This window comes from Cynocephalus volans, chromosome 4 (assembly GCF_027409185.1).
Source record: "Cynocephalus volans isolate mCynVol1 chromosome 4, mCynVol1.pri, whole genome shotgun sequence".
Classification (NCBI taxonomy): domain Eukaryota; kingdom Metazoa; phylum Chordata; class Mammalia; order Dermoptera; family Cynocephalidae; genus Cynocephalus; species Cynocephalus volans.
In genome coordinates, this window is record NC_084463.1 from 34,335,114 (window position 1) to 34,348,585 (window position 13,472).

Genomic DNA, 13,472 nt, shown 5'->3' on the forward strand with positions numbered 1-13,472 from the left:
ATTCATTCTTTTCTATTTCGTGTCAGCCTCTAAGTCACCCACGTAGCTCTTCCCACCCTATATCTCAAGCAGCCACCTGGCTAGTCTCTATATTAACGACTGTTTATTATCTTAATAATATCTGTCACCATCCGAGTGTTTTCTTGTTTACTGATTTATTTGCTCTTTAATTTAGGCCTCCTCCCTTTCTAAGTAAATTCCCAGAAAAAAAAAAATCTTAATTTTTAAAAAATTTCTCCCATCTAGTTTGCAGTCTGATTCATATGGGATGCTTTCTTATCTTTTCAATAAAGAATAAATAAGTTTTCACCAGTAACTGATTATCTAGGAAAATATTTCAAACACCAAAAGAAAATATTTTATAGCATTATGAAGCGAAGTACAGACAACATAATATGATAAAGAAAAAAACTCTTAGTCATGATGGGAAAGGCATTTTATTATAGCACCCTCTCAAGATTCCTTTTTAGACTAGGGAGCCCTCAAACAAATGTGGCTCTACTATACATGTGTGCATTCAAAGGATATGAAATTTTGCTAAATAACTCATTTTTTTCTTTCCATACTAAATGAGATATTCAATATGTCAGGATTGCGTGACCTCAAGATAACATAAACACTGAACAACAAATTCTTGTTTATATTCCCTTGCTCACAGATGTAAGAATAAAGAAAGTTATTTGCCTCTGTTGGATTATTTAATACAAGTGTAAGCATGAGTTCATGATTGTAACAATATAAGAACAGGTTTTTTGTTCCTGTATAGAGTATTAGAGATACTAACACATTCTGAAGACATGAGACTTTGGATTGATTTTCTGAAAGCAAAAAATTTGTCATGAAGTGTGGCACAATAATAGTTTGATGCAAATGCCCAGTGGGTTGGGAACACTTCTGTGTTCAGTAAAGTCATCCATGTTGTAACAAGTGAAAATTGAGGCTGCAGGATCAAGTGAAACGTTCCTAAGGACTCAATGAATTCACACATTACTCATGGAATTGCTTTACCTTTAAAAATATAAAGAATGAACTTTTAAGTAAATGCAAAAGTATTTAAGGTAGTTACATGACTCCTTCTCAACAGTGCATCAATATGACCTTTGTCAGATGGTGAAGACTAATTTTTTTTTTTTTTTTTTTGCATATCTCCTCACCTTGACAGGCAGTGAAGAGGATCTAGTATGGCCAATGTTACCTTGGTAACAGAATTTCTTCTTGTGGGTTTTTCTAATGTCCACAAGCTGCAGACTGTGTATGGCATGCTCTTCCTGGTGATTTACCTGGCAGCCCTAATGAGTAACCTTCTCATTATCGCTCTCATTACTCTAGACCTGCAGCTGCAAACACCCATGTACTTTTTCCTGAAGAACTTGTCTTTGCTGGATGTCTTTCTTGTGTCTGTCCCAATCCCAAAATTCATTGTCAACAGCCTAACTCACAACAATTCCATTTCCATCCTAGGGTGCGCCTTCCAGCTACTTTTAATGACTTCCTTCTCAGCAGGTGAGATATTTGTCCTCACTGCCATGTCATATGACCGCTATGTAGCCATCTGCTGCCCCCTGCACTATGAGGTTATCATGAATAGGGATGCCTGTGCATTGATGGCAAGTGCTTCCTGGGCCATCGGAGGACTCTTTGGAACTGTGTACACAGCTGGCACATTTTCCATGCCTTTTTGTGGCTCCAGTGTAATCCCACAGTTTTTCTGTGACATTCCTTCATTACTAAGGATTTCCTGCTCTGAAACACTCATAATAATTTATACAAGTATTGGAGTTGGTATATGTTTAGGCATGTCTTGTTTCATCTGTATTGTGATCTCGTACATTTATATTTTTTCCACTGTGATGAAGATTCCTACCACTAAAGGTCAGTCAAAAGCTTTCTCCACATGCGTCCCCCATCTCATTGTTTTCACTGTTTTTGTCATAACGGCCTATTTTGTTTATCTCAAGCCACCTTCAAATACACCATCTGCGATTGACAGGCTACTGTCTGTGATCTACACTGTGATACCTCCAGTACTTAATCCTGTAATCTACAGCCTGAGGAACAATGACATGAAACGGGCTCTGATGAGGTTCCTGAAAACAACAGATGGTCAAGAGGCGCTCTTCATTTAACACTTCCAAGTATCTGTCAATGACATAGTATTTTACAGATCACAAGGAATTTTTTTTAATTTTTACCTTTGGAAAGACCTGAGAAAAGAAAGCAACATAGTGATATATTTGCTCCAAGGAAACAAACAATGAAGAACCTAACCAACCATTTCTAAGGTCAGAAAATTGCATTACATCAAGCTAACACACAGGTGTAATGATGTTCATTTGGTGCCCTTCTGCAACAAAGCATCTCTCCCTTTCTGGCATACCTTTCTCAAAGAACTAGTTCTGTTTTACATGATGAGCTTTCATTTTAGTCATTTAATAACTCATTTTCTCTATTTCATTCACTGAAAACTAACAAAAAAATATTGAGGCATTTGAGCTACCGAGATGAAATTTACAGATGACTTCTCTGAGAATCTGTCTAGTGCAGAGGCAGGCCATAGCAGGCAAAAATAACTCAGTAGGCTGAAGCCATTCTAGAGGCATGTCCATGTTGCTTTGCCTCCCACAGATTTGTCACCCCTTTTCCCCTGGGTGATGGAGCTGCCAAAGATTACTCAAATCCCACCTCTTCTGAGCAGGGAGAAGCCCCGAAAAGGGGTTAACCTCCCAGAACATTCAAAAGAGAGGCATTCCTTCCATTTGGGAAATTAACCACAAATTGGGGTTCTCTTCCCACCTTTATTCTCCAGACCAGGAAGTTACAGGAAGAGAACATAGGTGGGGTTTTTTCTAAGTACAGTTTAATAAGTTTAACAATAGAAGCTGGTAACATTCAGTAAGAAAAGCGAGGTGACATTCCATAATGCAATTTTCAAGAAGTTAAGTTGATCCACTAACAAAAGCTTGATTTTAGCAAACATTCTTTTCTTACAGCAATTTCCCAGTATCTTTACATATCAATCAGTAACCTGTCTGTCTTTGAGCCAGCAACCTTGCTGTGTTACAATTCTTTATCTTACAACAGAGGAAAATTTCCTGTCCTTTGCAAGGTCAATATCTGAAACTACAAGGCTTTGGAAAACCAGGCCCTGTGAAGTACATTTGCTTTATGCATACTCCACATGCCCAGACTCACAAACAGTCCTCAGGAGAGACACCTAAAGCAGAGGCAAATCTTGGAGAAAGACACATCTGAACAGAGTTATCAAAGACAAATGGTGGTCACCCAGGTAAACGGTATTTCAGGAAGACACCAAGCGGATTTATGAAACTCTAAAACCTGTGTGTATTGTGTCTACATGTCTATAATTCAGAAAGGCCTTTGTCCGTCTCTGGGTAAAAGATAATATTTTTAATCTGAGTCTAAAAAGGAGCTAGGAACTGCATTAAAAGTATAGAACCCACTCAGTTGTGATAGAGTTCCTTTGGTTTACTCAGTAGTGTCTACAACATGAAATTACCTTCTAGGTAACCTATCTAGACATTCTGAGTCTTATCAGAATAACTTTCTGAGCTTTACATTGACTTTATGTTCTTAATTATCTAAGGAAAAGATACAAAATTTTCTAAAATTTTTTTCAATCATGTTATGCTCTTATGTAATCAGGTTACCTATGTTTTATTGTCACTTGGGTTAAGTAGATGGCCAGGTATTGTTCTCGTCACGTGGTCTTATTTATTCATGTCCCCAGATATCCTGACATTATTTTGATTTTTACCATACCATAATCAGATTCTAAGAAATAAAAATTAAATTAAGTTAAATCTTTATAATATCTCTTACACATAAAATTATCTTTAAGTTTTACCAGAGGGTTTATAGAAAATCACAAAATTATTGTTGTTTCCCTTTAAATATACTAAACATAGTTAGATCTATTTGATATGTACATGTACCTATTGTCAGAGTTGGATGGGAAGAATTGTCAAAAGAGAAAAAAACTCTTAGTTAAATTTATATTGGTGAAATGTTATTGGTTTAAATATTTAAGAAATTTTATGCTTTGTGGGAAATCTCTGGGGATTTTTCAGTATCCCGTCTTTCTATAATATGTTTTTATTACTAGGGAAAATATTGATTAAAAAGGTATTTTTTAAGAAGACTGGCAGCTAGTAAATATAAAAAGGTTGATAGAATTAGAAAAGACATAATTTTTAATTATCTATGTTGTAATTGATTCAAGCAAGAATCAGCCATCAATGGTAAAACCCTTAGTAGGCAATTGTAAGAAAATGAGATATTCTCATAACACCAAGATTTATACCCTGAATTACCTACTTTGTATTCACAATGGGAAAAACTGATAGTGATCAAAATTGTTTTCAATAATAGTAAAAGCATCTGTCATGATGTGTCTCCTGATGTGCTGCAATATGTAGAACACATCATCTTTGAAGTATTATTTATAAAAATGTTTAACTTAATACTAAATCAAGCCTCAGACCTAAATTCCTGCTTTTTAAGAAAACAGAAGATAGAACAAATTTAACAATGCCACATGAAAACCCAAGGACAAACACAGAATGTGGGACGTTCTGTAAGTTACTGACTTGGACCATTCAAAAGTCAAAGTTTTGGGGGGAAAATACCAAGCAAGAATCTTAGATTTAAAGAGACTAAAGATGTGTTACATATTAACAAGGACATTGTAAATTATAAAGTATCTCAAAATAATTCTCATCAAAGAGGAACAAAAGCCTTTTCAGAGAAAATAATTTTAAAAGTTATTTAAGGACATAAAAAATGAGATTAGTTGGTGTGAATACCATGTACAGGGATGAGAAGACTCAATAAAGTGTCAGTTCTCCCTAATTAATCATTCAACTTTCATCTGAAATATTAAAATAGTTCAATATAGAATTTAAATTTTTTGTTTTAAGTTTATATGTATAACTGACCAGCCATGAAAATTAAAGTAGTTTTTTTAAAAGAGCAAAAAGTGACGTGAAGGCTTTACAGATACTAAGATTTCTATGACATTACAGCCATTAAAAGTGTATAGTTGTTCAGAGATAGCAAATGGACTTAAGGAATAAAACTCAACCAATTCATAAATGATGACCAGAATATATTAGAGGAGAAATTACACATGAGTGGAAAAGAAAGAACTAGAGAAGAAAGTAATATTCAGAGAATTAGAATCAAATATTTTTTACTCTACGTACAAAGAAAATTCAGATGAATTAAAAACCTAAATGTACCAGGGTTCTTTTTTCTCCACATCCTTGCCTACACTTGTTATCTTTTATATTTTTCATAATAGCTTTTCTAACAGGTGTGAGGTGATATCTCATTGTGCCTTTAATTTGCATTTCCCTGATGTTTAGAGATGTTGAGCATTTTTTTTCTTATGTCTATTGGCTGTTCGTATGTCTTTTTTTGAAAAATATCTGTTCAGGTTTTTTGCCCATTTTTTAATTGGGTTATTTGTTTCTTTGTTATTGAGTGGCTTTAATTACTTATATATTTTTGCTATTAACCTCTTATCATATATACAATTTGCAAAAACTTTCTCCCAAACAATAGGTTGTCTCTTCACTCTACATATTATTCCCTTTGATGTTTGGAAGCTTTTTAGTTTGGTACAATCCCATTTATTTTTGCTTTCCTTGCCTGTGCTTTGGGGGTCTTATTCAAAAAACAATTGCCCAGATCAACATCATGGAGCTTTTCCTCTATGTTTTCTTTTAGTAGTCTTATAGATTCAGGTCTTCTATTTAAGTCTTTAATCACCTGATTTGACTTCTGTATGGCATAAGAAAGAGCCCAATCTTATTTTTCTGCATGTGAATATCCAGTTTTCCCAACACTGTTTATTGAAGAGACTCTCTTTTCATCTCTGTGGTGGGAGAGTAAATTAGTGCAGCCATTTTGGAAAATAAAATGAAGGTTTTCAAAAATCTAAAAGTGCAATTACCATATGATCCAGCAATCCCACTCCTAGGTATATATATCCAAAAGAATTGAGATCAGAATGTAAGAGAAATATCTGCACTCATATGTTCATTTAAGTGTTATTCACAATAGCAAAAATATGGGATCAACCTAAGCACCCATCCATGGATGAATGGATAAAGAAAATATGGTATACATACATAATGGAATACTATGTAGCCTTCAAAAAATAAATTTTGTCATTTGTGACAACATTTATTAACCTGGAGGACATTATGCTAAGTGAAATAAGTCAGGCAAAGAAAAAAACATACTGTAAAGTTTCCTGATGGGTTGAATCCAAAAAAGTCAGTTTCATAGAAACAGAAAGTAGAAAGGTGGTTACCAGAGGCTGAGCGGGAGAAGTGGAAAAAAATATTGTAAAAGAAGAAGTGTTGATCAAAGGGTGCAAAGTTTCAGTTAGACTAGAGAAACAGGTTTTGGCCATCTGTTGCACTGCATAGTGACCACAGATAATAATAATGTAGTGCATACTTCAAAATTGCCAAAAGAATAGATATTTAATGTTTTCAACACGCACAAAAAATAAGTTGGTGAGGTAATAAATATATTATATAGTTTGATTTAATCTTTCTAGAATGGATACCTATATCAAAACTTAACATTGTACCCCATAAATATATAAAATTTTTACATTTCAATTAATTAATTTTAGGAAACTAAATGTGATAATTAGAACTTCAAAAAATCTCAATGAAAGCAGAACTATTTCTGTGACATGGTCAGTTAAGAATTAAACAAAAAAAAAAAAAAAAAGAATTAAACAAACTTGAAAATAAAAGACACAGAGAAAATTATTGGTAAATGTGAATGCATAAAAGTTTAAGATTTTCTATAAGAAAAATACACAACAGTGTAGAAAAAGACAGGATAGACTCAGAAAATATGTTTACAAACTATATAATAATCAGTTCCTAGAAAAATATGATACATAAAAGAATTTTAAAACACAAATTAATTAAAAATAAAGCATATAAAATGCAATTTATGAAAGACTCCTAGAAAACAAACAAACATGAAATAATGGTCAAATACACTTGTGATCAAGAAAAAATTGATGAAATCCTAATTAGATATCCCTTTAGTTGAGATAAAAAAAAAAACTTTCAAATACTAATAATACCAAATGTTGGCAAAAATGTGGAGAAATAAGAATGAATCATAATCTAAATTTATTAAACTGCTTTGAAGAGCAATTGGCACTATCTAGAGAAATTCAAGATATGCACATGCTATAATTAATGCTTCTGAATATATTCCCTTGAGTGTTTTGGGTTTTTTTGTTTTGGGGTTTTTTTGCCTCTGTATTCTTGGAGAAATGGCCAAATCTGATCATTACAAACCAATTGTTAGATTTTGAAAATGAAAAATGGGAGCCAAATTTAATGTCCACTGAAAAGATAAGAACAGCAAATTGTCATGCTGTCATCACAGAGTAACTCTATATAGTAATCATATAAAATACAGAAATAAAAAATATAAATTCAAATTAAAATGAAAGCACAAATCTGCATGTGTCAGTGCTGATAAAGTTGAAAACATAAAAGCTTGTCATTTCACCTAGAAAAATTTAGGAAAGTAAAAGTATTAAGCCATAATTGATTGAAGTTGTAAAAGTGTTGTAATAAAAAATTATTAGAGAACTTATGATAGAAACATTCCCCCTACTGAGTGGGTTGGTGTGATGCTAAAAGAAACTGCTTCAGAATATCCAATCCACCCTCATTATTATACCCTACACTCCAGCCTGAAACAGGGTAGTCATTATTCTGACATCTAATGGGAAATAAATACACCCCACTCTTCCTTCCCCAAAGAAGTGATAACCAAAAGAATCAGCTCTGACCAGGTCAGCTACATTAAAATGCCTTGAGAGATCTGGGATAAATCAGTAATCACATCCACCTGTCCTGGAAAATATCATAGGATCATTTTTACTTAAAGGCACCAAAAAGCCATAAAACAGCCTAGAATGCTTCCTATAACCTTTATGTAACCTAATAACAATCCCAAATCTATGCAGCATGTACAGCCAATAGAAAACTCGATGAAGTAATTAGGAGGGGCTGTCCCTCTCTCTCTCCTTTGATCCTTTCCCTTTCTTATGATTATAAAATGCTAAGCTCTGCTGGCCTTCTTTGAAACATATTTTTTTCAGGGTGACCTGTTCTATGTATCTCCCTGGTTGCAGTCATCATATTGGCTCAATAAATCCTTGCTAAATATATTTGGCCTCAGCTTCTTTTTAGGTCAATAGAAGTTATCTACTTATAATCCTTCTTAGAGTTGTCATTACCAATTAAATGCAATTCACCCTTGAGAGAACACCTATTTTTCACTCCTTATACATATAATTCTCATGAATACAATAAACAAAATATTGGCAATTATGCCATAAATTGGGTACTGCCAGTCATTGTTCCGTGGAGATGGTCTTCCACACATGTAGCCAAATGGCCCTCCATAATGTTTACAAATAGTTTTTCCACAAGATTTTTAATTCTTCTTGTACCAATATAGACCTTGTAATATAAAAGCTTAACTTTTTTTCATTGTTGAAAATTTAACTCTACTTTAAAAATAAGACCACTGAAGAATTCCAGAAACAGCTATGAAATACAATCCTTTTGATACTTTTGGGAAATATTGGAACCTTATTAATTAATGTATTGAATTCAGACTTCCTTCCCTTGAGTTCAAGACTTTCTTAGGATGCTTATTTCTTATGGCTCTTTAACATGAACCAATCACTCAGGCCAAAAATCATTAACTATTTCCTCATTTTTCTAAAGGATGTTATTTTTCTTGCCAGAAATGCTTTCTATCTCATGTTTTTAAAATCCTCTTCTACTTGAAGATCCTCTTAAAACTCCCCTCCACTGGGAAGCATTCAATCTCTAATCTGATCACTAATTTCAATCATATATTTCCAGCTCTCTTATGAAATAATTCTACTTTTATTAAATATTAGTGGTGACACTGTAGAAGATATTTTCAGGCCATTTCCCTTAAACTAAAAATATTAGATGAAAACAGTCAAAGAGAACTAGAAAATCATTCATTTCTTTTCTATCTCTTAATTTGCTTTGCACAGTGGTTTATATCTCAGTGATAGTCTAATGAATGCTTATCAACATGTTGGGGCTCAGGACACACCAGCCCAAAATATTACTGTAAGAGACCAGAATATGCCATGCCAAAATATACTTCTTCGGCATATTTACAGGACGTTATTTTGAGAAACTGCAGACACAGGAGTAGCTCTGAAAAGCTGCCCTTTGTAAAGGAAATTTACATCTATAGAGGAAATCTACATTAGTAAAAATAACTGTACCAAAAAAGGCTGTTCTGAGACAGCTTTTATTACCTGAGAGTCTTTTTATATGCATAAGAAGACAATCTTTATTCACAATGCATTTTCTCCCCACACCCTCCCATAACTTGTCCTTACCACCCCCCAGGAGCCCCAACTCCTCATTCCCTTTTGTAGCTCAGAATACTACATAAGCTCCAATCATCTGACCCTTCCTTAAGTCTCATATTTAGTGGGATTCCCACACATACATGTGTAAGTAAACATGGTTCTCTTGTTAATCAAGCCAATTTAATTTGTAACTCAGGCAAAGAACCCAGAAGGGTGAAGGTAAGCCATTTTTCCCTCCCCTATAAATACATAGATGATGATATACCTTGAAGTTAAAATTCAATTGTCTAGAACAATTTGTAAGCATGTAAATGACTGGATAGAAAAAATCTTCTAGAGTTCAGAAAGTATTTCTATAGATAGATCATTGCATGTGTTACTATTCTTCCTTTTTTTCTGTCCTGGCCCAATCAGCCCAAGACCAGGAAGGGCATACCTGTTGTCCAGCAAAGTCAGGTTTATTGACTCATTCCAATAAGGGAGGCTGACAGCTAAAAGCATCATGAGGTGTCTCCTTAAACAGAGCAAAAGACAGAGTTACTTCAGATTTGGAGGAAGGATGAAGCTGAGTTGAAATTTTAAAGAAAGATTGCTTTTACAGGCTGAAAACAAAGCAAGGTTCCTTGTAAACGGTCAACATCAGATCTGGACCCAAATGTTCTGTGTCCCTGGAACCTGCAAAGTTAAGATAGGTGAAGAATTTTGTGTCCAGAAACTCCATGTCTGAAGCTCCCCTCCTGGGATAGAAAGAGAGGTTGTATGTCTACGTCAAAGTAAGTAAGGTGCTCCTAGAAAAGGAGTGATATTTCATTTTTATCCATATAATTTAAAGCAACAAAGTTTTTAATATCTAAGATTTTAAAGAAAATTCTCAGTCAGTAAGAAAACAGTTATCACTCAGAGAATGGAGTCATTATGACACTTTACAGATGCAACATGCCCTTGGATGAAATTATTTCCTGTTATATTTACAGCTGGCTTTTTTTCTCTGCTATTTTAGTCTGATGAACAACAAAGGCAGGTTATTTTTTTATTCAGAGCTAATTTTTAATTTTCAGTTACATGCTTTATTGTTAGGTTTTTAATTGAACTGATTTGTCTGTTTTATTCTGTTTGATTTGTTTAGAGTTTTTACAAATTTGTTGAAATCATTAAATGTTTTTATTTGCTAAAAGTTTTCAGCAAGACAAAGGAACCTGATTAAGATATGTAAAACCCAAATAAATATTTCTTTCCTCTTCCAGTAAGTAATTTTAGAATTCACTCATTTAAATTAAATGACTGAAAAAAATTCTGAAGCCATCTATTTAGAAAGATTTAACAAAAATTCATGTAATTTTGAATTAGCCCTAAGTACCCGAGAGAGAATTAATAGTTCACTTTTCTCCCAGAAGATTCATCCATACATAAGCAATCACTTAAGAACAAATTGTTTTCAGTATGGAGCTCATTATGATGAAGAGAAGTAGAGAGTATGGAAGACACCAAAATGTAAATTGAATGTAACTAGTACCAGACAGGATTAGAGCAAAAGGACAAAAGGAAATGGATGGATTTTGGAAGTGACCAGTGCCACTGTGCACACAATAAGCACCAGCACAAAATAGCCGCCAGCCTCGTCTTCCACTCCATCACCAAACCCCTGCCCACTCCCTGCTTCCCTTTAGCAGAAGACTCCTGACTTACACACAACTTTACAGCTTCCGCATCAGCGCAGTTCTCCACCCAGTTACATCAACCTAATGGTCCCTGCCTGCCATACATTTCATGCCCAACAGCTAATATAAACTCTTGCAAACCCATTGTTGCTGCTGTCCCCCATTTTCAGGGCAGCCCCAGGCTGTCCTCCATTTTGAGTACAGCCCAGCAGATTTCTTTCTTTAATAAAGCTTGAATGGTACCCAGCATCTCGGCTCACTTTCTTTCAGAAATAGAAAAAAGACTGAGATAAAATTTGAAAAACTTGAATTAATCAAAGAGTAATGTGTGATAAGAGGAAGAAGCATACCATGAAATAATAAGATAACCAAAAGGGAAAAGAAAAGAGAGAGATAGAAGAAATGATTGCAATCAAAATGTAGTATTTTTAAATGAAGAAACCATGGAGTGAAAAAGTGGGAAGAGGCGATGTGGAGTTTATGGCAGAAAGAATTGCAGCTGGGTAAGTGAATAGAGCAATTATGGATTTGACATGTTCTATCCAATGCTTGATCAATGGGTAAATTCATAACCACAAATTTGTGCTATGTGATAGATCCATCATAGCATTCAATCAGTGCCACAAATTGCCTGTGATTCAGAAACAATTAAATGTAGTTATTTTTTGATAAAATACTACATATTTCTATGAAAAATAATTGTTATATTGTATATTTAAAATCAAACACTTTATAAATGGAAGAAATTAAAATTATTTATTATATTTAGTCAATAAATTGTTAAAACCTCAATTTATTTATTGAAAAGAAAAGCTTAACCTGTTTATTAACTTAAAAAAGTGGAATGGTGATTTATTTAAACACAATAAATCCAACTATTTCCTTTTCTTTTCTTTCTTTCTTTTTTTAAACTCTTGTTAAGCCATATGCATAGAGTCCCTTTTAGACCATCTTAAAATTTAAATTTGGGGCCTAATCATCATATGCCTCAAACAAATATTTGGTCGTGGTATCTGGCAAATTCAGCAGCATAACTGAAAGTAAAATATGAAAATGCAATATCATAATATGGTAATGGATATTCTATTTATTCTCTTTCAGTTATTAAAAATTGATTTTTAAGTTTTAAAAATAGAAAATGATGAACATAAATTATTTTATTCACATTACTCATAAAAGATAGAAATACTTTGTACTAGTAGATTTTCAAAATACCTTTGACCAGTGATTTCTATTTAAATATGAATTAAAATATTTTTTAATTTACCAATCAGACACCTTTGGGACATAAAAAGAGATTCTGAAAGCAGCAAGTTCAAAGTACCCAAAGTGCCATGACTCTGGAGTCGGATTGATAGTCATGGCTCCACTTTGGACAACTTCTTCAACTTTTTCTTCTTTGTGTTTCTGTTTTCTCTATAAACATAGTAGAACAACAATAAGACCAAGCTAACATGATTTACAGCGATTGTGTTATATAATACACTAGTGACTAACTAATCAGCATACACTAAATGTTGGCTATTGTTAGCTGTTATTATGAGTTTACATTTACATGGGTGCTCCTTGACTACCATTTTTAAAAAGGACAACTGAACAATGCCAAAAGATATTTACAATTGACATTGGTACCTGAAATGGAAAATAGTTGTTACATACATTGGTTAGCCATAAGTGATACAGATATTGGAACATATTAGCTTTAAGAAATCTGTGAAAGACATTAGTTAACACTTATTACTAAGGAGCATATTTTCTTTGTATTCTTTATTGTTCTGTCTCATCCATCAGTGTCTTAGACAATTTTTTTTAATTAGGACAATTAATTCTATTTAGTTTCCTTTGCTACTGTAGAGGAGTAAGAAAATATTTATTCTCTACTCATCTTAGATTTATTGGCTGGAACCCTGCAAACTAGACTGACAAAAGACAGATTAACAAGAGAAAAACAAACAAGTTTATTAACAAATGCATCACACATACACACTGAAGAAGTCAGGGATGAGTAACTCCAAGGGGTTGTTAGAATGTGAGCTTATATAGCATCTTAACAAAAGAACAATAAATTTGTAGAGATGTCATAAGATAAAGGAAAAGGACTTTGAGCTTGTAGAGGTGGCAAATTGTGGAAGGGTAAATACATGGGAAAACTAATGAAAAACAACGGTTATTTTAGCAAGGTTTGTTATGAAGATTTTTTTTGGTACTGTCTCTGGGCTAACATGAGTCTAGAGTTGTCCTTGCTGACTAAGAATCATCTTGTCCTTCCTAGTAGAAAGAGGACAGCCAGAGAGTTTTTCTAGTATCTGTTTTTTTGTTTTTTTGTTTGTTTTTCCCAATTGCCTTCAGCTCAAAATAATCCTTATGTCAGAGGAACA

General features: G+C 33.6%; 2 protein-coding genes across 2 annotated transcripts in view; both read left to right on the top strand.

Moving 5' to 3' along the window:
- Positions 1-13,472, top strand: part of LOC134375210 (glutamine and serine-rich protein 1-like) — an 824,919-nt gene that overhangs the window by 496,995 nt on the left and 314,452 nt on the right.
- Positions 1,182-2,126, top strand: LOC134375211 (olfactory receptor 14A2). The gene has a single exon (XM_063093455.1). The coding sequence runs from the start codon at positions 1,182-1,184 to the stop codon at positions 2,124-2,126; it is 945 nt and encodes a 314-aa protein (XP_062949525.1).

Coding starts and splice junctions, on each gene's coding strand:
- LOC134375211 (XM_063093455.1), top strand. CDS start 1,182: ATGGCCAATGTTACCTTGGTAACAGAATTTCTTCTTGTGGGTTTTTCT.